This window comes from Zonotrichia albicollis, chromosome Z (genome assembly GCF_047830755.1).
Source record: "Zonotrichia albicollis isolate bZonAlb1 chromosome Z, bZonAlb1.hap1, whole genome shotgun sequence".
Lineage (NCBI taxonomy): Eukaryota > Metazoa > Chordata > Aves > Passeriformes > Passerellidae > Zonotrichia > Zonotrichia albicollis.
Window position 1 is genome coordinate 69,917,809 of NC_133860.1, and position 27,788 is coordinate 69,945,596.

The 27,788-nt window shown below is 40.0% G+C and overlaps 2 protein-coding genes across 14 annotated transcripts in view; one reads left to right on the forward strand and one right to left on the reverse strand.

The window, feature by feature from the left end:
* Positions 1–22,780, reverse strand: PTGR1 (prostaglandin reductase 1). 11 transcript variants are annotated; one of them, XM_005494636.4, is made up of 11 exons: positions 22,636–22,757; positions 11,408–11,560; positions 10,647–10,753; positions 8,735–8,780; positions 7,989–8,048; positions 6,613–6,780; positions 4,725–4,842; positions 4,286–4,441; positions 2,720–2,825; positions 1,579–1,697; positions 1–668 (listed from the first exon to the last, which is right to left on the reverse strand). In XM_005494636.4, the coding sequence occupies exons 3-11, from the start codon at positions 10,750–10,752 to the stop codon at positions 558–560; spliced, it is 990 nt and encodes a 329-aa protein (XP_005494693.1). In that variant the 5' UTR covers position 10,753; positions 11,408–11,560; positions 22,636–22,757; the 3' UTR covers positions 1–557. The 11 variants fall into 11 exon arrangements, with proteins under 11 accessions (XP_005494693.1, XP_074388840.1, XP_074388841.1 ...); XM_074532739.1 differs by having other exon boundaries at positions 8,735–8,804; XM_074532740.1 differs by lacking the exon at positions 22,636–22,757 and adding an exon at positions 11,728–12,359 and having other exon boundaries at positions 8,735–8,804.
* The window catches only part of SMC2 (structural maintenance of chromosomes 2), a 21,539-nt gene continuing 16,433 nt past the window's right edge, over positions 22,683–27,788 (forward strand). Inside the window, exons 1-7 of one of the 3 annotated variants that reach the window (XM_074532737.1) lie at positions 22,683–22,900; positions 23,515–23,763; positions 24,613–24,762; positions 25,698–25,820; positions 26,757–26,795; positions 26,977–27,087; positions 27,280–27,324. In XM_074532737.1, coding sequence (XP_074388838.1) covers positions 23,596–23,763; positions 24,613–24,762; positions 25,698–25,820; positions 26,757–26,795; positions 26,977–27,087; positions 27,280–27,324 — 636 coding nt within the window. In that variant the 5' untranslated portion in view covers positions 22,683–22,900; positions 23,515–23,595. The remainder of the gene's footprint in view (positions 22,901–23,514; positions 23,764–24,612; positions 24,763–25,697; positions 25,821–26,756; positions 26,796–26,976; positions 27,088–27,279; positions 27,325–27,788) is intronic. The other 2 variants (XM_074532736.1, XM_014272457.3) reach the window with 2 other exon arrangements.

Genomic DNA, 27,788 nt, shown 5'->3' on the forward strand with positions numbered 1-27,788 from the left:
TATACATTAGGATATTTATTTTTCCTTTCCATATTCTCAGAATAACTGAGATAGCTACACTGTTTAATGAAAAATATTATTAAAAAGCCAGCTAGAGGTGAAGCTGGAATCCCCAACTGTTGCTAGCTTAGTTTGCTCTCCGCTCCTTCATATGGGTTAAAAAAAAATCCCCCTTGCAAAGTTCTGGGCCAAATCAATGGGTAAGAATTAAATGTGCCATCAGTTAGCAAAGCTTTTCAAATTGATTTTCCTTTCTACAAGCCTGCTCATAGAAAAGTTCAAGCTATTATCAAATCTGTTACAGGTCTGATTTTCAACAATTTTAAGGCACTTTGTTTTGTGCAGCTCTGGGAAGCAAGTGTCAATTTCTTCACAAGCAAAGCAACTGGAATATACTTAGACTTATTAGTCAAATTATTAACAGAAGTCACCATCAACAAACTTCTAGCAAAATGATTGAATCATACTGATCACATGATTTGACAAGTGAATTAAAAGCATTTAGAATGTGACAGAATCACATTCTGCTGCACCAGTCTCCCAGGAATATCTGATCTTCACACTTTTACAACAGCTTTTCCAAGATTTTCTCCTTTTAACATTCCTATAAAAGCCATTGGCATGTTCTCAAATCCTTCAGTGACTTGTTCATGGTACTTCACCTTCCCCTGTCAAAAGTAAGAAAGAAAATTGCTGAATTTTCATCCACCAAAACAGAATAAACTGCAGCAATATTTTTCTCCAGCATATATATTTTATTTGAAACATGCAAGCTGGCATGCACAGGATAACTGCAAAACCACGTGGACTCTTGTGAAGATCTCCTTTTGTTGTAAAACCTTTTACCTGGAGTCATAACAGGAAGTAAAAGTCACTGCTGTAAAAACGTACCAGGACAGATTTATTGCTACACAACTGACAGGTAGGGGATCGTTTACCCAAAACCAGGCCTGTCTCTACCCATACAGAAGTATGGAATTGCAAATCCAATGATCAAAACCTGATCCATCCCAAAACCTCATGTTTGTAAAAGCTAGAGCCTCTTAGCCTTTACTGGTCTCATTCACAAACTTCTCACAGCCATGAACTCGGTTAGTAACTCAGCCTCCACTTAGAAAAATAAAATACAAGAAATTCCCTTTTAAATCCCTTTAAAGCCCAGCTCCTAATACTATAAATTCATTCTTGCCAGTAACTTCAGCACAATACTACAATGGAAACCCTGGCCCATACTACAAATGACTGAATGAGAGATACAGCAATTTACTCTAACTGTGAAAATCTTCATTATCAGGTAAGTATTTTTGCATTATTCTGGAAGCATGCTTCTTCAAAGCCTACATGTATTCTGGATTATATCTGAGTCTACAAGCTGATATCACACATTACAACAAAACAGAAGGGACCAGGCATATCTACTATAGTTTAAGTGTCCCCAAGAGTCTCAAGGATCAAGGCAGGGAGAAGGAAAGCATTATGCTGTGACCTCACCTAAACAGCTATGTCAAGAGACCTCTTGCAGAGATGGACCCTGCAGTGTGAGTATACCTTACAAACAGCTGCCCCTTCCTTCCTTACCTCCATGACCCACTTCAGCAGGGCCTGCAGACCTTCCTCCCGGCGGTTGTTCCATCGTGTCACAAGAAACCCTTCCATTTGAAGCTCTTTGAAAATCATGGGAATCTGCACATAAGGCCCTGCAAGAGAAAAGAACCAGCAAGCCACCTGCAATATCAGTTTCATTCAGAATAAGTACCGATGCATAAAGTGAGCTTTTAGCCATTAAAGACCATTGAATCACTTCCTTTCAGCCAGAAGCAACAGATAGATTTTCCAAAGAGAATTTCCAGCACAAAAGACTGAAGATTCATGGACAGCCACCTAGGGAGACAAAGGCCTGATCCCTAAAGCTGTGGAGCTAAACAATTCTGAAAACAGAATTTATTTCATTCAGAAATAAAGTAGCCTCAGCTTCACCTGAGAACCTTAAGCTGAATCTCAAAAATACTGTTTTAACAGCTTGTTTGATAGCCTGACAGGCTCTCATGCTCTCTCTAACTCTCAGGATCTGAGTTATAAACTCTAGAAAAACAGTTTCCTCAGTCACAAAAATGTCTGATAGCCTCCTCATTACCAAAAGCCTGTTCCATTTTTTTAAAGTGATCTGACAGTCCAAAGCCAGTCAGCCACCAAAGAGAATACAGTCCTTCAATTCATTTTAGAAGGCAAATCTGGAAATTTAATGATGTTGAAAACGAATATTCATTCAGCCACATTTCTCAGCAGTTTTATTAGTAGCTGAAATCTTACTGGAAAAAGAAAACCAACCCAGAAAGCTTAAGCTGCATCAGCTAAAAACATGAAGGAAAATCACTATCTCATCTTTAAGTACATACTACTGTATAAATGGCATCATGACACCACACCTGCTGATCTATATCTGCATAGGGCCATGTGGAGTCCTGTTTTAAGTATCTTAGCCACTCCTTAATTCCTAATCAGCTGATGTTCATCAGACAGTGTGTGCAAAGGTGGATGAGAGCATGTACACACAAGGAACACGGTCCCAGTGTCCCACATGCCCCACAGCAGTAGCTAGTTACCCAAATGTATACATACATACACTCAAATGGCCCAGGGAAGTAAACAGCAGACTATCATTATGTATTTCTGCCATCACCAAAGACAAAATCACTTTAGATACAATAAAGACCCTCACCATTCTGAGGCACGGAGTCATTGTACTGAGAGATTGCGCCACAGACTGCAATCCTTCCATATTTCCTCATTTGGTTGATAGCAACACTGGCAAATTCTCCACCCACCTACAAGAACCAGAGCATGTGCAGCATTAGAGACAATCCAGTGTTCAGCATTGGCTGCCAAAATCTGCCACATTGCACTGCTGCACCAAGAGGTTCAATCGGGAGAAGCAACTTCCACTACCCCAAAGACTTGGTGGCTGCAGAAACCCTTGGATTTACACAGACCTATGAGGACTCAATCTCACTCTTCTAAAAATTAGTTGTGAATGTATGGAATTAGTTTTAATTCCAAATCTGCTTCATGAAGCTTGGTTTGGAAGCATCAGGCAGGACTAGCACATACATCCCTCCTCCTAAGAGTGCTAAGAAGCACCAACTCTGCTTTTCCCGCACACCAGTATGCAATTTTACATCTTTATATCATGGTGATGCAAACTTTTTACTTTATGGTTCTCATCTCCAAAATAGGGATGTGCTGTGAAAAGAAACTTTTAATAGTGAAAAGCTGTGAGAAAACATACTGCTGTGTGGAGCTCTGCACAAAAGTTAGAAGTAAGAATGAAGGGAATGGACAAGACCATAAAACCTATTTAAGACCTTAGCTCCTGCCACAGAGACAAGCACTTTGCCCTGACACCAAACACTCCTTTCAATTGCCAGAGAAAGGCAAAACACCAGGGCCCTCATCCCAGGATTGGCAGAAGCACTTCTGAAAGACATGCTAAAGATGGTTTCTTTGAAACCGGGCAGTTAGCCAAGGGGTTTAAGCCTGTATACCAGCTAATACCCCCGTGGCCAGATATATTTTTTATCAGGTATGAGACATGTTAACTGTAGTAGAAAATCAAAAGAGACAGGTGTAGCTCTTTATCTTGAAAGTGAACTGACACAATTTAACTGCATCCATACTGTTAAATTTTCTTAGCCTTCAAAACAAGATGTTAACATTCAACACCTATCAAGAACAGTACATTGTCCCCATTGATTCCAGCTATATTTGGAAGATGTCAGAAACTTTCTGAGGGCTGCTCCAGTAGATTTGCAAGTGGGCCTTGCTACTGTTTTGTTTCAGGTACCAAGGCAGCCCCCATGACCACGTAATGTGGAACCATCCACACTCACACCCCTTTCAGCAACAGCAGAGAACTGCCTGTGGTCAAAGGTGGGGCCAGTAATGGACTGAATCAGTTTCATGTTACTGTGACTGTCACTTCCCAAAATGTGCCAGACTTTTCAGGGAGTGAAGTAAAACCTCTCTCTCCGTTTACAAACACTGTCAACAATCCAGCTTTGCCTTTTTGGTTCTGTTCTTTCTGTTACTGCTCAAGTCAGCTGCAGAAATATGTGTGGGAAGGAAACAGAAAAGCAGTAAGTTCCTACAGACACCATTGCTTGATTAAATGGATCTCCACATTGAAATCTTGGTGTAGACTTCAATTAGACAATTACAATATTGAGTTCCTGCTACAGTTTAAAGAAAATGACAGATGCTCAAGGAAAGGCCTTCTCTCTGAACTTACATTGTCAAAGAAACAGTCATAGCCATCAGGAGAGGCTTTACGCAGTGCTTCATCCAGAGATTTAACAGTCTTGTAATTAAAGGCTTCATCAAAGCCTATTTTTTTCAGATAGGCAACCTTGTCATCTGAGCCAGCACAGCCAACCACTTTGCAGCCCTGCAAGGAAAGGAGAAAAACATTTATAAACATCCCCTGACAACAGAGGCTGACACTCAGTGTGCTAGTTGAAGGGTGCACTCTTTAAGTAAGGCTGTTATCAGTATGTGAGCTCCTGAAGCATCCAGCTAAATTTGCTATGTACTCAGGAGCTTTTCCATCTCAAGACTCTTGTGTAGGCATGCCTTCAGGGATGCTTGTGCTATGATCATTCATGGCCCTGTTGCCCTGTTTAACAACTATGTCTTCTCAGCAGCAAGTATGAGCAGCTCAAGCCACTCACCCCAATTTTAGCAAGCTGCCCCACCACAGAGCCCACAGCACCAGCTGCAGCATTAACCAGGACTGTCTCTCCTGGCTTCATCTTGCAGACCTCCAGCAGACCAAAATATGCAGTGAGGCTGCAAAGAAAATGAAAGAATGTTCAGTGAGGAATAAAAGATGACAGACACACACATGACTTGCCCACACGGATCAGAAATATAGTCACTACCAGCACAAGATTAAGTTTTCCTATATTGTGAAATCCAAAACTTAATCCAACCTTCTTAATTTGGCTTTTTCACAGCCATCCCAGAAAGAGGATTGCTGGGAAAGAGATTGTTGAGGCAGAAATCTCTCTAAGGTGAAAACAGCTTTCGTTGTGCTCATTAGTCTGAAGGAAAAGCACAGATAACTCTGTGACAACTCAGTTACATACTGGAAGAGATAGGAAATCCAACGTAGACAGAGGTCAGTTGCCAATTGGTATCTACTAGATTAAATTATACTCATCACAAATCAAAGCTGGCAGAAAAAGATAAAAAGCTTACTGATGGGCTCACTGCTCCAGAGGACTACTGTGCTATGGCTGCTGGGTGAAACACAGAATCATGAAGGTTGGAAAAGACCTCCAAGATCACTGAGTCCGACCTTTCACCAATTATCACCTTGTCAACTAAACCTTAGCTTTAAGCGACACATCCAGTTGTTTCTGGAGTACCTTCAGGGACAGTGAATCCATCACTTCCCTGGACAGTCTGTTTCAATGCTTGACAATCTCTTCTGTGAAGAAATTCTTCCTGATGTCCAACCTGAACATCCCTTAATGCAGCTAAAGGCCATTTCCTGTTGTCCTGTCGCTTGTTACCTGCAAGAAGAGAGTCACCCCCATTTGGCTACAACCTCATTCAGGTAGTTGTAGAGAAGAGTAAGGTCTCCTTGAGCCTGCCAATAAGTGGCATGCTCAACAAGTCCCATGATCCTTTAGCTGCTTCTCATGAGACTTGTGCTCCAGGTCCCTTCATCAGTTCTGTCACCCTTCTCTGGATATGCTCCAGCAACTCAAAGTCTTTCTTGTAGTGTCTTTCTGGAAACTGTACTTCAGGTCTCACCAGTGCATTAGTAATCTGTAGGAACTACTAAAGTAGCTCATCTACTGGTCCAGAATCCCAAAAAAGTCTTCTAAATTCAAGCTCAGAGCTTCCCACATGGTCTCAACTGAAAGAGCTAACTGAATTCCTCTATAAGACATCTAGAAAAAACATGCATCTTGACTGATCTTAAAATGAAATCTGAGAAGTTCTCCACCACACACAATTTTACAATAATTTTGAAAGCCTTCCAGATCATTAGGACTGCCAAAGTCCCATAAAAATTACAGAGAATGAAGTAAGAAATGCAAGCAGATGACTGACAGATTCAAATAGTATATACAGATTCCAAAGCACAGCACTTTTGTCTGCTGCAGAGCAATTTAAAGAACATCTATTTTGCTGCATGATACAGCATCTGTCTTTTGCATTTTGGGGTTGATTCTGGAAATACAGTGAGAGCAACAGAGCCCAATCAGTAAAAGCAGACTAGTCCAGGTGCCAGTGAAGTTTGAGACTTTCCACTGAGTTTAACACAGACTGAACTAGATTCTTTCCAGCTCTTCCTGGATCCTCTTTCTGACCTATTACAGCTCCTCAAGGAGAGGCACAATAATCTCCAAGGCAAATCTCCTCTGATGTTGAGGATGGGATAAACTTCATGCCTTATACAGGCCCAGAGTATCCAGAAGCACGCCTTTTTTAGCAGCGTGAATAGGCAGTATGCTGGTAGAACAAGACAAAGGTCAATACAAACAGGAAGAAACCTCCTGCGCACCAAAATCCAGGGGATAGTTGCCTTTTCATCTCCAAACTTACCCTGGCATGCCAACTGTTCCAAGAGCTAGAGATTTGGGGAGCGATTCCGGCCAATTGGAAGGAAGAAGTTGTAGGTCTTTCCCATCAGAGATAAAATGAGTTCTCCAGCCCCTGCGAGCCACGACAAAGGCCCCCACTGTGAAAGCAGGATTTTTGCTTTCTACTACCCTGTTTAAAAAGTAAAATAAAATAAAATTAAAAAAAAAAAACCCACAAAAAACCAAAACCAAAACCACATCTTGTTAGAAACAAATCAATACTGGCTCTTCCTTTCTTCCTGTGATTCAGAAAAGAAATACTTCAAATAATGATTTTTAATCCACACCTGCTGATGCTGTAGGTGTTAAGTGTTTTTCCTGAAATGTCTACAAGCTCTTATCATGAGGGAAATACTGGCAAGATGATTTTAGATTCAGCCCTGCCCACAATAAACCAAATTTTCACACACAAGTGCCAACTGTTTCTTTGACTAGCACCAGTTTAGTTTGAGATCAGACCAGGCTTCTGTGAGTTAGAATGCAGGAAAGAGGATGTTGGGATTAAAGTGGAACAGCAAGGAGTTGCTGATAGGCTGTCTGTTCTCAGACAACCTGCACCTCATTTAAAAAGATCCTGAAGATGGAACATCTTGGGGTAATGAAACCAGATAAAAAGCATATCTAAAATCAGGGAGATATCCATATTAGCATCTCTGTGCCAAATGAAAATTCCACTTTCTTAGCTCAACAAGAAAACTGTGTTGGAAAGGGGTAGATAAGCATCTTAGAATCATTAGAAGCAGTTGACCTTCTGTTCATCAGACTTGGTTGTTAATTTATCCCAGCCCTCAATGTTTCTGCAGAGAAATGCAAGAGTCAAAGGCCACAGATGTTCCTTGGCAGCAGCTTACAGGCAGCACAGCAGGAACAAACTGACAGAGGGAAACATCTGCAGCTACAATACCATAAGCTTGGGAAAAGTATGGATTTAAGGCTAAATAACCCTTTGGCTCAAGCTGTGATGCAGAGATATTTTCAGCTGGAGTAGATAGCATGTATGGTTGCAGGCATGCAGCTACTAACACATCACGTTTTAAAATGTGAAGGTCAAAATGTGCCATGTACAATGATTGGTCCTTTATACTTGTAAAAATTGCCTTTGAAGACATTATCACCAGAAACAACATACAGATTTTATCACAGGTATATATGCTCTCCAGAAAAACAAAAGAGATTCTTAGAGGAAAAACACATTCCAACCACTTAGTGGTAAGAACGTCAGTAGCAGAAGTATACCCAAGTCAAGGAGGGGTAACATAGGCTGCAGATGTCTGGAGTGTCAGCACACTCCTGTTCTGATCTGCCATGCACATTGATAACAGGAACTGAAGGTCTTACCTGGCAACCTGCGTGCCTATCATTATGTCACCCTCCTTCAAGTCCCTTCGACTGTAAGGTCTGTAACACAGGCAAACAGAGCTTACTGTGTGAAACTTTAGTAACGTTCCAGGCACACGAGGAAGTAGCAGCAACTGTTTGACCCAGAGAGTTATCTGTTGTTAACAGGTATCAATTAGCTTGTCATTGTAACAGCATGACCAATGCTTCTCAGAGCACCCTGGGCAGGAATGCTGGCGGGATGACAGCAATAAACTTCACAGCATGGTCCATCTGTACAAGAAGCATGAGACTCAGAGAACTATCTCTGAATTTAGTGTCCATAATGCCTCTTCAAACTACCCAGTCTCCCTGTGCTTCAACTACCCCCTATTGGGTATATCAGCAATGTCCAACTTAAAATGTGCATCCTTAAGTACAAGTTTGCTAAGTTAAATTAAGCAGGAACTGCTACAAGGCTGCAGTCTCATTTGAGTACATTGCATTCCAGTTGAAGACATGACAAGGAACAAGAGATGATTCCAAGAAAAGTCTAGGGCAGCAGAAATGTTACCCCAACGTCTAGTTAAATCTGGCACAGTTCCATATAGTGGGTCTTGTAATTCACATACATTTTTGAAAAAGAACACAAAGGCATAGGGACACTGATAACAGCAGTGGGTGCTGCCCACTGCTGTTTTGAGGTATAAATGGCAATTCAAATGAGATGTTTTAGCCAGAAATTCAGAGAGGACAAAAAGGCATACCTCATGTAAGGATCAACACTGAGAAACACTGATTCAAGCAGCAACTCTGCAACAGAAGACAAAGAAATTCCTGGATATTATCAATGCAGTAGAGAATAGTTTCCACCAGCCAATCTTCAAACTAAATTGGTATGAACTCCAGACTGCTCAAAGTCCCCCTTATCCCTTCTTTGTTTAGGAAAAACCTACCAGAAACAACTACGACATTCTTTAGTTTTGGGTTATTGGTATGCTGTTGAAAAAGAAAATTTCCCCAATGTAGCTTTAGCAAACTATGTCATTTTCAATCTTGCAATTTTGCATCTATCTCCTTTCTCTACAGAAGAGTGAAGCAGCCAGAATTCCTAAAAAACATTCTCATTTAATTTCGATATATATAAAATGTCATCCCATGATTCAGCCAGAAGAGGGTGGCACAGGACAAACACAAACTAATTGTCTGCCTTTAAGAGAAAGCATTAGTTTCTCTTTTCTAAATAGCCTAATGGACTTCACTGTCTAATAACACTAGTTCTTGGGAAAGACTATTGTTAAACATGTTTTAAACTTCTCATTTACACAGCACTTTTAGCGGTTCATCTCCACCTGCTAAAATTTTTCTTTGCCTGTGCTGCAGGGGTCTAGCTGGAAATGTACTCAGATGTTAAGTACCTTCCCATTACTCAAGAGTGAGCAGAAAAGCCATGTAACATAACATCGCCTTTACAGGTGTCACTGTAGTGTGAACTTATGCCTCTTTTTGCTTTAGGGATTAAAATATGAAGGAAAAAAATATTCCATGTTCTTAAATAACCACACGCATGATTTTTTTAAGTGTATCCATAAATGTAAGAAGAAATCAATTTTCAAATATTTCAGCTGTAAGCATAACTGGTACTTTAAGATCCTTCTGGACAATTCCTTCTACACACCTTTTAAAGTGTGGCAAATTCTGTAACTCACAAATGGTGGAATGAGTCTCAAAGAAATACAGTACAAATGTCCATGTGAAACCAAAAATCAAAGTTCGTTCTTTTACCAACAGCTCTTGCTATTGATATGATGATAAGTTATCATATTCCTTAATCTCCTCCAAACAGAGAAACACAGGAATAAAAACTGTCTTTTTTTTTTCTATTTATATTCAATATCTCTTCTTGTTGCAACAGATCAAATAAGACAAGGAATAATGAAAAAAAAAAAATTGAATGCAGGCAGAAATCTTACCATCTTTCCTCTTGAAATAAAAGATCAACCTTCACTTACTCCAGCCCTGAGGTCTTTCAGCTGCAGGCTCATGCCCAGTGCAGTCACTCTGCTCTCCCCTAACACTATTCTCAATATTTTCTCCATCACCATCAGAAAAACTCCACTGAAAACCAACTCCTATGGGGTATCATGTTCTCCATTTTTTTCCAAAGGATTTTGAAAATTAAAGTAAATAGAAATATTTTACTAGTAAAACATGTTAGGAACTTAATACAGTTACTTCATTGGTTCTGAGTCACAATCCACATCTCTCTCTCTCTGCATTAAATTGTCTTCTTGTGTTTGTTGGTTTTGAGGCCACATCACTTCTTCACGGTGATTTTCTCCATTTGCAAACACATTCCAATGCCTTTGTCATCAGGCAGCAAGTGTGATCAGGTAGCAGAAACTGTGAAAGGTAGGCCCTAATTGCTGTGTGATGGACTTAGAATTCAATCATTGTTTCTAAGGGACTTATCAGAAGACAAGGTGTCTTTGAAACCACCAACCCCCTCAGTATGCTTCTTCAGCAATTGTCCTTCTCCCTTAAGGTGTATGGCTTGTGACAAGCCAGCAATTTTTCTAATTCCAAAGACAAACATGCAGTTTTATAGCTCCACAGCCACACATCAGCAATCATATAACCTCCAGGAAAATTAGTAATAACAAGCAGCATTCTGCTCACCTCCATCCTTTAGATTTGGCAGCTCTATCTTTTTCAGGTCGAAGTCACTGGTTTTGGGAAAACCATCAAAATGCTTCTTCAGAGCCCACGCCTTGGCAATCACCATCCTATGGACAAACACAGACAAAGCACACCTGTCAAAGCAATGCCCAAAAGTGATGGGCTGCTCGTGGGGCTGGGTTTAGATTTCATTAGGCAAAACACCTATCTCAATAATGTGCTATCATACAAGAAAGCCTCTTCTCGTCTCTGTGGTAATATCACCAGATTAAGAAAATGTCAGAAAAGTCTCCATATTGCATTAGCAACCCAGATCTTCCTCTGACCTGTCAGACCTCTCTGCAAGAGAGACCTCTGGAAGCAAGTAATTCCAGCAAAATGTGCAACTCCCACTATAAAGATACTAAAGAAGGAAAATCTACTTTTCTAGGAGGAAAAAAATCCCTTCAGAAAATAAAATTAAAAACTTATGTCTATTGCCCCTGGTTACCCATTAACCTAAACTTTCACAATCTTGAACCAAAGTGCAAATGAGAAAAATAAAGGTAAGTAAGAGCTCTTTCTGTGACATTCATCATATTGAAAGAAAATCCTTCTCCAACTGCAAAATATAGACCTTGGAATTGGAAGCACATTGCTGCCAATATTTTCCATGCAAGACAGAAACAAACAAATTACTTGCAGTAATTCTATCCTCACATGTCCTCCTCCCTTCTTACACCCATGTGAATCAACAAGAACAAAGAAAGAGAAGCTTATACTTAGAGCAGGCAGGCGAAAACTGGGTCTTCTGCTGACAAGTCAATAACCTTCTGCGTCCGCTCAGTCACAGGCTGGACTCCTTCAGTCACACACACTTATATAAGATGTAAATGCTTGCTGAGGGCTGTAGGTACTGCCCTCAGTACACTTCCCTAGAAGTAAACATACCATAAGGCACACCCACTGTGATTCACCTTCTTCCCATTAAGATTTGAGCTCAACCCTTCAAACCCCCCCAGTTCAGTGCCCAGTCAGCTGCAGAGGCACGTTGTCAAGAATCCAATGCTAAATGCATAAAACCTTCTGTTCTAGAACTCACAAAATACTGCAGTCAGGAGACACGACTATCCATCACAAGAGGAGTTTCTTCAAATTACATTTGTCCCATCCAGCCCTGAAACTCTAAAGAGTTCTACGTCTGTGCAGAAATACCTAATTAAAAATTAATGTCTATTTCATTGCTCAATTCATACTTTAACACAGCAAATCCCTTTGCCACTCATGGTGTGTGCCCTGACATATTGCCTGTTCTCAGCACAAGGAGAGTTTGTATGGCTAAGCCTCTATCTACGAGCCACCTTAAGAAACAATTGCAAATTTTGGCATTTTGCCCCAACTATGTTGCAATGAGGTATGTAGCAAGGGAGAAAACTCTGTGCAGGGGACTGTCTTCAGCTTTTGTTCTTTTTGTCAAAACTCACAAGTACAATACTGTAATACGTAGTATGAGATAATTTGTGCTTATATAAGATATACATGAAATAAAGTTGTAAATAAAATTGTGCATGTAAAAAAACCCAAAAAGCCTAAGACCACGGACAGTTAGGGGCAGATTGCCACACAGAAATTGCAAAACTCCAGATGGCAGCAAAGAAAGAAAGCCTAATTAGCAATCGAAAGAACATTGCCATTGAGTGTGCAGAGATAAGCCCTTCCCAAGACTATCCCAGAACACTCAAGAGCTATGAACACTTGATAAGTATCTTCAATCAAGACTGCCAGAGTCGTCAAGAACATACATCTGAATACTGAGTTCCCCATCAACATTCATTGCTTCCCAGAAACAGCACTGTCCAGCCCTGCACAGAGAAAGGAGACTTCATGCATACGCAAAATAACGAAAAGAAGAACCTCTGCCTCGGGAGGAACAAAACCTGTATAAAGCCAGCCCTGACAGGGACAGCATTTGCGAGCGGAGGGGGTCCGATGATGTGATGGAAGTCAGACCGAAGTTCACCCAGCACCGATCCCAGGCTCAACGCTGTCCTTTTGATTGTGGCTATTGAAGACCGTATTTTCAGTCGTGAAAATAAAATCTTTCGTTATTATTATTAATTTAGCTTTATCGATTTTTACCTATAACAATATGAATAGTGAAAAGTCTAAAGAAACCAATATATAGCAACCTGTTCAACTACAAAACCCATGAAGACAGAAGTGCTAACTAGTACCAAGGATCTGAGGAAAAAAAAAGCAAAACGTGTTTAAAGATGCACATGCAAGGATCAGGGAGAACAGGGCAAGCTCTCCACTATTTAGATAAAAGAGTCTGTCATGAAATCCAGAAACTAACCAGCAGTCGACAACTTTTTGTGATGAAACAGAGATATTCTGTGTTCCATAATGACAAAGAAACAAAACGCCAGTGAATGTTTCCTGCACCAGAAGTGTGTGCTGGGGAAATCACTTCCCACAAAATCAAGTATCATCAAAATCAAAGCATCCCACATTAGGTAAGTGGGCCAGCATTTGTATCTGCTGCTTTATGTATTTGCTTTGGTATCAACAGCATTTGGCTGTAACAAAAGATACCACGATGCTGCAGCAACAACAAAGCAAAACAAGAAAACATGTTTACAGGAGCAAAAGGTGAGTTCAGAAAAACACACAACTGATCCCACCCACTAGATTAAACTCACAGGCACTGGGACGGATTTGTCTCACCTGGGTGCCCTGTATTCAGATTCAGAAGTGCTCCAATCAGAAATGACCAGGGACAAAGGAATGGCTAGCCTGGCAGCCATTCACTGATGTGCCATTTATACCCCCCGGGAAGCCAACAGTGATTCAGCAATGCTTTGTTTTCCATCCTGTCCCATGTTTGTGAATCATCAATACTGAATCCTTGCTTTGTGTCTCTTTTGTCTGTATGCCTCCAAGGCACCAGCCCTGTTTTTTACTTTTCCACTATCCTATCTTAGTAGCTTGAGTCTTCACGTCTGAGTACAGGACAATCTGCAAAACTATGGGCCATCAGTACAGGCCAGTTCTGTCTCTTTTCTGTTGTTTCTTTGGGTGCTTCCACTCTCAGATCTCCTATTCACACAAATCCTCACCTTCCTATCAAACATCTCTACTTTTTGGAATAACTCGGGTTTTTTCTGCAGAGCAATGATCCTGCTTAGGAACAATATTGAAACACTAATTTCACTAAACCCTATTTTTTTTTTATATTTAGGCCTAATTTTGAAAACAGGACAAATTTTCTGCCTACTATTTCTCTTTTTTTTCCTACTGAAATGACATCATTATAGACACTTCAAGGCTAGGAGACTTTCCTGTAGGTCATTAAAAAAAAAAACACCCAACAAACCAAACAGAATACAATACAGACACATGCTTGATTAATGGATTCACAAGCTAATTTCCAGGTTAACAAACCAAGACAGATATAAAATCATAAGAAGTGGTAAGGACTACATTGCTCAAGCAAGCATATAAAATAACTCCAAAGGACAAACAGAATGATACAACACTTGTGGGTTCCAGCTAAATTTTACTGGACTAAGTATGTCATAGTCACAATATCAGTTCCAAGAACAGTAACCTGCTCTTGTAAACTGTAACACTACCTTGTTTTTGTTAGGAAAATTAATCCACAAACACCAGAGGTTTATGTCTGTAATATGTGATGTAAAGTAATGCATGCTTGTGTGGAAAATGTATAAAATAAAAATTGTAAAATAAATTATACATGTAACAAAAATCCAATGAGCCTCAGACCACGGACAGCCCAGAGACAGATTACCACAAAGAAGCAGCAAAACTCCTGGTGGCAGCAGGAAAGAATGCCTCCTCTGCAAGCAGAAGGACATGGCTGGTGTGGAGATGGGCTTCTCCTGGAGCCACCCGCGAACACCCAAGGATGATCAGTACTTGGTAAGTATCATCAATCAAGATAACCAAAGTCATCAAGAACATACATCTAAATACCCGACTTCTTCTGCCATGATCAGGACCGGCCACCTCCCAAGAAACACCGATGTCCCAGCCTGCACAGTGAAAAGAAACTTCACACATATGCAGGGTGACAAAAGAAATTGGGGCACCTCTGCCTCAGGCAGAAAAAACTGTATAAAACAGCCCCAGTTGAGACAGCATTCTTTAACAGAGGGATATCTGACGCAACAGAGGTCGGATCCAGGTTGACCCAGTGCTGATCCGGGGCTCGACACTGTCTCTTTGGCTGTGGCTATCGAGGACCGCATTTTTGGTAGCGAAAATAAAATCTTTCGCTATCATTATTAATTTGGCTTTCTCATTATTTATAACATGTCCAAAAAGGAGACAGAAGAGTCCTTTTTGGCTTTATTCAAATAAAGAGAGAGGCCATGGGGCATCCGCCCAGGATCTCTCTCAAATTTTTGGAGGACACAGCCTCCTTTTTATCCTAATATCCCAGCCACATTTCCCTTCTCTCTTTCCCCATTGGCTGAGGTACTTGAGAGGTACAGACTCACCGATACGCCTGATCCTTAAGATTCCCCAAAGATTTCCCTCTAATGTATAATCCTCCTTTTAATTTTTAATTCTTATGGAATTTGGGGTTTTTCTTCCCCATTGTTTCTTTCACCTCTTAATGTCTAATTTTGTTTATCAGCAAACCTAAAGTTTATTTGTAAAAGCAAGTATCTTTTTCCATTATTCAATTAGTGGAATCCTTCCCATTGTTTATCTTCCAGAGCTAGTTTTATCTACCAGAAGGCCCACAGCTTGTTTGTAAAGACAAATCCACTATTGCTCTCATTTTCAATGTCAGTAGGTTTGAATAATACATTTCTTTTGACAGTTAATTATATCTTAGTTAACCAGGAGTTTTGTGATTTTTAAAAAAATTTGTAATGAATTACATTTAATTAGTTAAAGTTTGACTGTGATTTTAGCTGGTTTTGATTTAGATCTGTGTTGGGTGAGTATCAATAGAAAACCCTGAGAAATTACCTCACTGTAACTGCAGCAAGGAACCCATACGATTTGGAGAACCTAATCAATAGTTTAAGAAAAGAATTCAATAAAGACTTATTCAATGGCTATCAAATAACTAGAGATTAATTAGAAGTCATAGAACAAGAAAGATAAAGAGTCAAAGGTCCATACAGTCCATACATTCCAGAAAACTTGATAAATACATTGCAGGTGCAGTAAGGAGCCACTTCATAGTTGAGTACACCCTAGAAAACTTAATCAACAGGAATTGTCTAACCAGGACAGTAAATTTAATAAAGCATTGTTTAGCTGGATAAAACTTGGGTTATCCATTAAACAGAGATTAAATGTTCTGAAAGTACTTAAAAGAAACAAAACACATATACCATGATGCAATAAATGCAGATGCAGATTTTTTGAAGTGTCTATAAAAAAATCTTGGATGTTATAGTGTATATGAATGCCTGAAATTTGTTGTTTCTTTGAACATGTGTCTGCAAATAAATTCCCAACATGTTCCAAATTTTGACTCAACTGTTATGAGGAATGTTCCTCTAACAACTTTTTGGTGGTAGATTTAAAACTCTTTGTTTCACTTCTTCTGTGTGTTTTCTGTATAAAGCGTTTCACAGACTATTATAATCATTACAGTAAAGAGACTGCTATGACAACTTGAGAATGAACTTTCTCAAATTAGAAAGAACTGAGCCCAGAGAGTGATAAGAAGATGCCTTTAAAAATAAGGTGACGCATTTCTGCTTGTTTTTCTTACAAAAGAACCATCAAAGCTTTTGCTGAAATTGAAGTCCTAGACAGCATTTATTCTGATGTCCTTGAAACTCCCCTTGCCCTGGGGTCTAGCCCATCAAGTTATCAAATAGTAAAGACTATCAAGGAAAGAAGTAATGGATTGGGAAGTCTTGCCTTTTTGCGCTAGCAATATTCGTAATAATGCAAAGATCCCACCTGTGTTCCGACACTGCAGTTGCTGCAAACTGCAGCAGAGAGGAAAGTGAAAGCAAAGCACCTTCACACAGGTAATCATAGCTCAGTTCACAAAATCAGCATGAGAAAGGAGGTTCGCAATTCAGGGGAAAACTGAAGAGAAGGAAGAGGTGAAAACTGGAATACCATAATACATACAAGCAACTAGAAAAGACGAGGCAGACAAGTTCGAGAAAATTGAAATAATTTCAATAGACTGAAGAGCTAATGGTGATACCCGAAATCAGGGAATCATCACATTAAAGCAGAAAAGCAGTAAAAGCTTTCAAGAAAGCATGAGTCTAAACAGAAAAATTTACCTTTCTTAAGCAACCTCAGCTGTTGTTCCTGATTGGTGTGGTATAGTTTCCCAGCCTGGACTTGCCCAAATCTAACCATGTGGACAAAATCCTTTTAGAAACCTGTCAGTTACATGAGTTCAATTCAAATTTTGGGTTAGCTTAATAGCTCATCTTCCTGACAGTCATGATTTGCAGATGTGATTGTGGTACTTCTCCTTCTATCTCCATTCTGAAGCAGTTACACATTGGAAGAAAAGGGTGTGATTTTTCTGAGGCTAAGTAAAGTGTATCTCAGACATAATTAGTTTGTAGATTGGCTCTGAGGAGAAATTCACCCATCACCACAACAGCAGCAATTACCAGCATTTTCTGGTAATCATCATTTTATCTATTTTCTTCCCCCAGATCTAATTTATTAATCTTCTGCAGCATTTCAAAACAAAGTGCCAGTCAGTAACCAGCATAAGGGACAAAAACCTTAAAAACAAAAGAACAAACAAAAAACAACAAAAAGCCCAAACAAAATAAAAACACCAAAAAAAAAAGCAAACGAACAAACAAACAAAATAAACCAACCCACCAAAAGCCCCCCAAATTAACATAGAAGGATTACTTGGCAGTAGATACTGCCAAGGGAGTAACAATCCAGAGGCTACCTCAGGACTGCCCATACACATACAAGGGTTACCAATTACCTGGGAGTGAATAGGGCCTCAAATCCTATGTTCTTACAAGCTTTAGCAAAAGCTACCCATTGTTCCCCTCTGGCTTAGTTCCTACAATTTTTCAATTGTATTTTTTTTTCCCTGTAGTAAGAACAAAGTAAAGGCAAACCACTCCCATGCTACTTTTGGCAGAGACCATACTGCAAATATCCACACAAGCATGACACTGCATTATGAAACAATAAAGCTGCAACCACACTTACTTATGCAATACTATCAAATCTTGACAGAAGGTCAAAGATTGAAGGCAACTGGTTTTCACTCTGCTAAATGTACCACCCTGCCCTTTGTTATCAGGTTGCAATTCCAACAGAGGTTCAAAGGGGCAAGTTTACATGAGGAAGTGAAAAGGGAAGTCAACGCCATCACAGAAATAGGTCCAACTGCACTCAGCCCTCAGAAATTGCACAAAAAGTAAGACCTTATCACTCTCTACAAATATCTGAAAGGAGGCTGTAGCCATGTGGGGGTCAGTCTCCAAGTAATAAGTGAAAGGATGAGAGGAAATGAGCTCAAGCTGAGCCAAGGGAGATTTAATATAGGTGCTATGAAAATATTCTTCACAGAAAGGGCTGTAAAGCATTGGGACATGCTGTCCAGGGAACTGGTGGGATCACCATACCTGGAAGTGTTAAAAAACGTGTACATATGGCACTTGAGGACACGTCTATTACATGGACAAACTACATTCATTTACTGGTGAACATGGTGGTGCTAGGTTGGACTTGATGATCTTAAAGGTCTTTTTCCAACTTTAGCATTTCTGTGGTTCTGTACGGCACAGCAGCTGATTTGGGCTGACAAAAATAAGCTGAAGCTACTTAAAGGGCCAGCTTTCCCAGTCACTGCATAGCACCCTAAACTTCTTTTAGGCACTTTTTTAACTTCTGCCTTACTTAAATGTTGATACAGGACAAACACGTTGTAACATCAGTAAGTGCAAAATTTCATCAGAAATTTTGCATTTACTGATGTAGAAATATCCTATAGCCCAATTTCACTTCTTAGATTTGCTGTAGAAATATCCTATAGCCCAGTTTCACTTCTTAGATTTGCAGCAACAGGCCTGTCACTGCCCCACAGAGAGAAATGTTAAATCTGCTTGATTTTACAGCTGCCAAATAAAAGTTTGAGTAATTAAAAGCATAGATTTCTACAAACGTTAAACACCCCCTTGCAGTGTATATATGTCTTGCAGCATAGTGACTAAGTGAACTTGGAAGGGAAGTGACAAACTTCAAGCTGGTGCTTTCAAGCACCAGAGACCTCTCTGAAGCCCCCTCCTGGACTTCCGTACTATAACAAGGGTAGTTTCATCGTGGAACAAGTTCCGGCTTGCAACATGCACAACCAACTTCTTCCACAAGAGGGATACTCGCTGCTCAAGCCTGCTTAGCATATACACACATCTGACCTGTATCTCTTACTCATTATCTTGTAGTATTAAGGAGACTGATAAATGAAAAATTAAAGTGACATGAGGAAAAAAAGAAGAGGAATGTCAATGAGAGTCCAAGGAAACAAATTTTAAGAGTGGAAGCACAGATCACATTGCAGACATGTGAAGCTGTATTACCTTGAAAGACAAAGATTTCACAATGTCTTTAGGCAACCTGTTCTAATATCTGACCTTGACATAGTTTGGCAGGAGGAAATCTCAGGACTCTCCATGGCCCATTGGAAAACACTGTTTAGCAAACAACAGTTATCATCTCTTACCATGCATTCGCCTCAGATGAGGTGGGTTCCATCCTCTGTCCTTATAAGCAGTGTCCTTAACACCGTCCTTATAAGCAGCTAAATATGGCAGCAGAAACAATAGCTTTTGTTTCTGGATACTGAAGAAAGCCATTTCTCTCTTGGTTTTCCTTCATTATCTTGGTGACTCTACACTGGATCTGTTCATGTGTATCAGGGACTTTCTTCTGCTAAGGAACTGAGAACACTGGATGCAGCTGGATCCAAGTTCAGGGTAGTGGGGAAAGATTCTGCTCTTCCAATTCATGACTGTCTAGGTCTTTCATAAGGATACCAAAAATTATGGCTAGTAATAGGCTGCCAACTGGACTTTGTCCTGTGGTGGACAATGCTCCAATTTAGGGACAAGTTTAACTCTCCAATTTGTCTCTGAGGTAGGGCTAGATGAACACTCACATTTACAGACCATAGGAAATATTTCAGTCAGAGCTCACACCATGACCAGTGCTGATCACTGGCAAGAGGCAAATCTGTCCGGTGTCATGTGTCACTGTAGGATGGCTCCTTTATCATGTCACTGGGACCCCAGGATGGCAGTTTTCATAGACGCAATCCTACCACTAGGACTTCACTTATAGTGGGAAACACTTTGCTACTCCGGTGTCCGTGATGCTGTCCATCCACGCTAAGGGTGTGGAAAGAGAGCTGGTTTGCCATTGAAGACCGAGGCAAAAAGGTTGTTGAGTACCTCAGCCTTCTCACCCATTGCTATTCGTGTGCCAGCCTTGCATTTCCCACAGTGGTATGTGTGTGTATGCTTCCTTTGATCTCTTCTGTCAAAGTAACATACCGATAGACACCCTTCTTGTTATTCTTCACACTCCTTGTCAAGTTCAGGCCCAGATGCCCCCTGGCCTTCCTCAGCCCATCCCTACACAATCAAGATTCCCAATACCCTTCCCAGATACCTGTCCCCTGCTTCCACTGCCTCTGCATGTCCTTCTTGCCTTTTTGTGTGACTCACCCATGCTGTTTTCTTGCCTTCCTTACCCAATTTCTTGTCACTGGGGAGTACTAGCTCTTGTACTCTATGGAAGGCGTCCTTAAGAGTATGTCACCTCTTGTCCAAAAGGGCAGTTTCATAGAGAATTCTACTGACTTGCTCCTTGAACAGCCGGAATTTTGATTCCTGGTAGTTCCATAAACTTATTATAACAATAACAAAACTACTTCTACATAGTCACCTGCTAAAAATATATTTTCCTTCCTCAAACCATGTGTTATATTCATTCCAAAGTGCTAAATGTATGCTAAAAAGCTACAGCAGGATTTTATATTTCTTAAAATGAAGAACTCAAATTTAAGCCTTGTGAAAAATGCATGCATTTTATGATTGTCTTTTCTCAAATATTAAAATGAATATTATATGTGTGGTGTTAGAAAGTAATGTTGTGGTGTTAGAAAGTAATGCTGTATTAATTCTCTTAAGTACTGTGTAAAATATAGTTTTAGGTTATAAAAAACTGCTAAAATAGAAACTATGCTATGTAGGATACTTTTTTTAAAGAAAGGACTTGCAGTGAGAAAGCAGCCACCGGACACCTAAATCTTTCAGAGAAGAAGAATTTATTGCCCTCTTATCAGAAGAAATGAACTTCTTCCCACCTTGAAGGCGCTGTTAGGATTCTGAGGAAGAAGTTGACGATGACCAGACAGAATCCTGTATTTGAATGTAATTTATGCATCATGTATGAAGTGTATGAATATGAAAAGGCTATTGTTTTTAAGGGTAAATCCTTTGTTAATGGGTGTCCTTCTTTTTGCTCCTGCTGCCCAGAGAAAGGTACCCGAACGTCCCTAACTCTTTGTTTCTATTGTCTCATATTGTACTAATTCAAATTGCTCAAATTATTATTAGTCTAATTGTATTACTATTTTTATAACCATTTTATTACTATTAAACTTTTAGAATTTTAAAAACAAGTGATTAGCGTTTTTCACAAGCCTTATGACATCAAAGCTATTACAGATCTACTTAAGAACTTATTTCTTAATACTTAAGTAATTATTTTTCTTTCCCATATTTTATGTAAATAGGGAGAAAACCTGGCTGTCTTTATAGGATTAAGCTGCTCTCATCAGAATTGGTTCTGCTTTATTTCCATTTCCTTATTTCAGGCTGTGGTTAATCTGGATGGAAAAGGAGCAGCTGGAGCAGATACAGTACTAACTCCCCAGCTGCCAGCTCCATCAACCACACATTAAGAATGACTTTGGCCATTTGAAGAACAACCAGGTGCCACCTTCAGTGTAGTTCAAGCAGCCACCTCTAACAGGAACTCTTGCAGACAAGAAACACTCAAGCACCTCTCCCACAGCAGGGAGATTCAAAAATCATTTGGGAACACTTTCAGTTTTACAAATAAAGAGTGGGTTGCATACTTACACAGTACCAATCTGATTCTTGTCCAAATTCAAAATAATTTTTCCCAATATAGGTTGCATATATAAGCAAGTGAACTGCAGATAAGAGACCATCAAGTACTTCTGGCTACAGTACTTCCAGCAGCAGTGCTGTCACACTAATGCCTTAAACAGCTGCATCCAATATAATTTCTGAAGCAAGCAAATACACTATATTTTTTCCCTAATGTAATGTTGACCTACAGTCTGAATTATTTCAAATTACTGAAATAACATCAAACTCAGTAGTCCACGATATCAAGTTTTACAGCAGATCTCAGCAGTAACACTGTCCAGCTGACAGCTTGAGCCCACCTGCAAGTCCTGGTTTATTTACACAGCTCGACAGAAGCAGGCTCAGGAATGAGTAAATACATTCACCGGACTCTGCTTTCCTGCTTTGACCAGTGCAGCAATAGACAGCTACTGTTTTTCCAGGGACACGTACCTCACTCATTTTGAGCCAGTTCCCCTAATTCAGCTTGAATGGAAGCATGTATGTATAAATTACAGCAACAGATGTGAACAGGCATAAATGGCACTTGGGTTCGGCTTTTTGGTTTTTTTGGGGGGGGAGGAGGGAGTGGCAAAATAGGAATGCGTGTAGGAAGTAGAGAGCAGCACTTCCTCCATTTTGATGTAATTTCAGGGCGGTACAAAGACCCTTCCCGCCGCAGCCTTGGAGCTACTGCTCAAGCTCCTCAGCGCCGCTAGAGAGCTCCCCAGGAACGCCCGAGTGCCTTCCCGTGCCCACCCATCTCCCTCGGGGACCACAGGCCCAGGCCGCTCTCCCTCCCTGGGCCGGCTCCCGCCCCCCTCAGAGCCGCAGGAGCCCTTTCCCCGCCGTGCCTGCCCCGCGGCGCCCGCCGTCCCCTCCGCCTCCGCTCCGGCTGCGCCTGCTCCTCTCCCAGGAGGCGCCAGGAACGGCCCTGTACCGCCCTCTCCCGCGCGGAGGGCAGGCCGGGCTGACGCCGCGGGGCGGCCGCCATCAGGCACCGCCCCTAACGGCTGCGGCTCTCGGCGCCAAAATTTGATCTTGGCGGGCGTCGGAGAGCGGCTCCGGGCGCGGGCGGGCGAGTGAGGCACTGGTGTCGGGAAGCGGCTCTAGACAGAGGTGAGCGAGTGAGGCACCGGGACCAGGGAGGGAAACAGGACTGCCCGCGGCCGATTTGGCATCAGAGCCGGCAGGGAGAGCTTGCTGGGGCAGGGTCACTGGCGGGGGCAGCGCGATGAAGGCGGCAGGGGTGTGGAAGGGGCTCTGATGGGTCCTCTTTCGCGGTTCCTCAGAGCCGAGGCGGCCGTTTCCCTGGTGCTTTTAGAAATTTTAAAAACAAGTGGTTAGCGTTTTTCACACTGGGATTTACCTCTCGCGGGCAGTGTGGCTGAGCAGGTGCAGCAATTCTGCAAGAGGGAAGAGGAGGCTTTGCCGTGTTCTGGAACGTCCGGGGCTTTCCTTCTTTGCTTGCCGCCACCCTTACGGCAAACCGTGGTGTTGCCGTGAGTCTTCCCCCAAGTGTCGCGATAAAATTTGTGTATAGTCAAGACCCTTAGAAATGCTGAAGTGCCGTTGGGACACCGCCTGGATCTGTGGTCTGCTTGGACGTTTTCGTTTAAAAATTCATGATATTTTTGTTGTAAAAGTCATGCATTCTTTCCATTTTCTCAGATCTAGTTGTTCGTTTGGCGGTATGATTCATTTTTCTTTATTCTTTTTTCTTTATTCTGAAGTATACAGGATTACAATCCGGATACCTTTCTCAGTGCTTCTTAGAAGAATACTTTGCCTGGTCCCTTAGGAACATTGAGAAGATGTACATTAAGTCAATTGTTCTCGAAGGTTTTAAATCCTATGCTCAGAGGACGGAAATTAATGGCTTTGACCCGTTATTCAATGCCATTACTGGCTTGAATGGTAGTGGCAAATCCAATATCTTAGACTCCATCTGTTTCGTGCTGGGAATCAGCAATCTGTCACAGGTAAAGAGATGGCACATTTAAGAAAGAAAAGTCTTTCTTCTATTAGCAGCTTTTGATGTTACTCTAGTGAGTAACCTCCCATGGAAGATCTGAAGTGGTGCTTCTTTGAAAGAAATAGTTTCGTTATTTCAGTTTTTTATTGCATGAATGTGGGTGTCTGTCAGTGTTGCTCAATCTTACATTAAGGTTGAATTACAACTTTATCCAGATACCAAAGTTACACAAACAATGTGGCTTAAAACAATAGACTAAAACTAACCACTTCAGAGCTTACAACTTCAAGGCAAAAATCCTTTTTGCATCTAAAGGCACTAATTTACTCATTTGTAATAAATGTTTTCAGTTCTGGATTGGGTCTTGAAATCTGGCTATCTGGTTTATAAAAAAAATTTAAAAGTGGTTTCCATGCATTGCCTACTCTTTAAGAGATAATATATCTGCTTTATTTTCATTAAAAAGTGTGTACTTTGGCATCAATTTTAATCTGTCTGAAGGTGATTTTTCAATTTGCCTTCCTTCGCATCCTTACCTTCCCCCAGACAAAGCCAGCAGGCCTCCAAGGAACACTTTCTGAATCATTTTCCTGCAAACTGCATTATGAGAAATAAAGGCTTGTTAAATAAAGCTCATGCAGAAACAGTTTATCTGGATAGGTAAAACTTGACTGGCACACACTGGTTGTGGTTTTACAATGATAGCACCTTGCATCTCCCATGTATCAGTTCACATGAACTCATAAATGTGCAGCTAGATCTTTGGTTTTTAGGATAATTTCTTCAAAACCTACAGTTGTACAATTAAAATGTAAATTTCTTTCGAAAAAGTGTTTTATCTGTTCCCTGGATTTAGGTGCGAGTTTCCAGCTTGCATGATCTAGTTTATAAGAGTGGGCAAGCTGGAATTACAAAGGCAACCGTGTCTATTATCTTTGATAATTCAAACAAAAGTCGAAGTCCACTGGGATTTGAAGCTAATGATGAGATCACTGTGACTAGGCAGGTGAGTCTTTAATATCTGTATTTTTTTCATAACCTATTTATATTTTTACCATGTTCATGAGTGGTCAAGGAAAAATAGGGTGATTTTTAAAGTCCCTAAGTTTCTGCAGTAGAGACATGGCTTGTGTGTTGCTTGTAGTGTAGTTAGTTACACAAACTGTAAGAGCAGATCCAGTGTGCTAACCGGAAGTGTTCATAAAGCAAGTTAAATTTTTCTATCTTGTGGTTTTTTCTGCTTTCATATCTTTTGTCTTAAAATCTGGACTCTGTGTTAAATTTGGTCTCCAAGAACAAAGGAACTTTTATTGTTCTGGTGAAGAGGTTGGGGTTTTGATTTTTGATTATTTTTTTGCTCATTTGGTTTTTTTTAAAGCAGAGCTTTTGGAAAGTTTCTTGACAATATTGTCCTCAATGACTAATATTTCTTATAATTTAAATATTTTGAACATCAAACAAGTTCTGTTTTGATGTTTGTTTTCTTTTATAGCGCAAGAATTCTATTATCATGATAGTGCAAGGATGCCATATAACCAGAGTTTCATACCTCCTTGATGTTTCTCACAGGCAGCTCCTCTAAGCACTGACTGTTCCTAGTCCTTGCAAATAGTCATCTGACTCCAGATCCCACCAATCCACTCTTTTATAACACTTGTTCTTATTTGCTACAGGTGTGACCTGTTAAGATCAGGCCTGCTCCTAATCTTTAGTAATTGGTCCAGCTGCAACTTGCTGGCGAATAAGATTATATTCTATACCACCTTCATTTACCCATACTATATCCCCCTACAGATACTGTATCCCCCTACAGATATTCTGCATAGTTTGCACATATGTATGCAAAGATATAACAGGTGTGATTTCCTGAGATTTTTTTATTCTTTATTACAGTTTATGTTCTCACAACACTAAGCAGTTTTTTTTGTCTTTGTCCTCTAGGTTGCTGTTGGAGGTAGAAGTAAGTATCTTATCAATGGTATGAATGTTCCCAACGGTCGTGTCCAGGATCTCTTCTGTTCTGTTGGACTCAATGTCAATAATCCTCACTTCCTCATTATGCAGGTATTGTGTGCATCTTTATAAAATCCACAAAGAGTGGGACTTGCAGTAAATTTAAGACGGGAGATAATGGGAAAACACTTAATTTCCTAGTTAGAGTGGCATCTTATGAAGATAAAATGAAGTCTGTTAAGTTGTTAATATTTCTAGTACAGCATAATTTGACCCTAAAACACATCTTTTAGCACCAGACCTCATATGGCCCTAATGTTAGCAAAACTTTTCCAAAATATGTTTCCATTTTATTTTCTATTTTTTTTCTCCTTAACAATATTTTTTTTCTCCTTAACATTTATGAAAGCAATACCTATGTATTGCTTTCATAAATGTTATAAAACAGCAGATTTTATTTGCTATTATTTGTGCTCCACGTTAGACAGTATCTTGAAAGAAGTTGAGATGTGTACCTTCTTGAGTCACAGTTATCAAAAGAAGACTGACAAAGGGGCTAGGCAAATTCCTGAAATATTTGCAAGGAATAATAAAACAGAGCAGGATTTATTGTTTCAAATATAACTGTCCCAAGTGGATGGCAAAGGTGGGAACAGTTTTGTGCATACTTTCTTTCTCCCTGTTATGTATGAGCTACATCACCCATAAAGCTGGTTCATGGGTAGGAGCTTATTCAAACAACCAAGTAAGACTGTAGAAAAAATATTTGCATTATTCCTTTAAGATGTAATCAGGACTGTGGAGGATTAACCTAAGATATAATGTAAGGGCCATTTCAGGTATATTACCTGAAAGAGTGACTTATTTGAACTTTGAAGAGCAAAAGAATTGAGTAAACTACATTATTGTTGTAGCAGAAAAATTTTTTAAAGTGCTTGAACTTATAATACAATGTATAAAAGTGAGTGGGGGTTTGGGGTTTTGGTTTTTCTTTTTACTACTTCATGGTACACAACCACTGATCTTGTTTTATCTTTCTGTCACCAGGGACAAATTACCAAAGTTCTAAATATGAAGCCACCAGAGGTAGGAGAGTTGTGGGAGTGTTTTTTTTCTGAAGTTTTACTGAACTGATTTGAATGATAAGAATCTATGTTGGGAGAGGGACAACAAAAATAAAGGTTGGAGGGAGATGAGATGTTCAGCTTAATTGAACCAATCTAACATAAAAAGAAACATCACAGTTTTCTGTATTGTTTTCTTTTAGATTTTAGCTATGATTGAAGAAGCAGCTGGAACTAAGATGTTTGAGTCCAAGAAAATATCTGCACAGAAAACCATGGAGAAGAAGGAAGCCAAACTAAAAAACATTGAAATGGTATTACATGTTGTAAAGTAGACTTTCATTCATGTTTGTTAAAAATAACTGAACAAGTAGTTCAATGTTGACTTTGTACAATGTTCTAGAAAATTTCATTTTTGCACCTGGAACTAGATATCCATGCCTAGGCATGTTTAAATTTTGGAGTTCAGTAAAATCAGAATATAAATCTTCTGTTGTATGTTTCAGGGCCTATATGAGGAGATCAGTCCAACTGTACTGAAACTGAGAGAGGTATGTTAAAATTAGAAGGGTGGTAAGGTAGGTCCTTCAAGTACTGAAAAAATACTTTCACAACTACCCTGAACCAGTAAGTTTTTTTGGCTAAAACAATAGCATGTTTTCAAGTGCTGCCAAGTCTTGTAAGGGAAAGAATTTTGTCATATTTCCAAATACAGAGAATGTGATATTTTAGACTTCCAGGAAATCCTACAGAGAAATGTATGGAGAAGGAAGAAAACAAGAGAACTAGATAAAAATGGATTTTAAAGTGTCTTAGTTCTTAAAAAACTAAGTCAAGTGTTATTTCTGGTATGCAGTCTATTAGATGAATGTTGTTTTAGCTCAGAATAACATGAAGAATCTATCTTCTTACTTACAAATACTGATGTTTAGAGGTGCTTAAAAGATTTCTATAGTACTCTTATGTAACTCTGGTTTTCATCGAAATTTACAGCTTTTTTTTCTCCTTTTTTTTT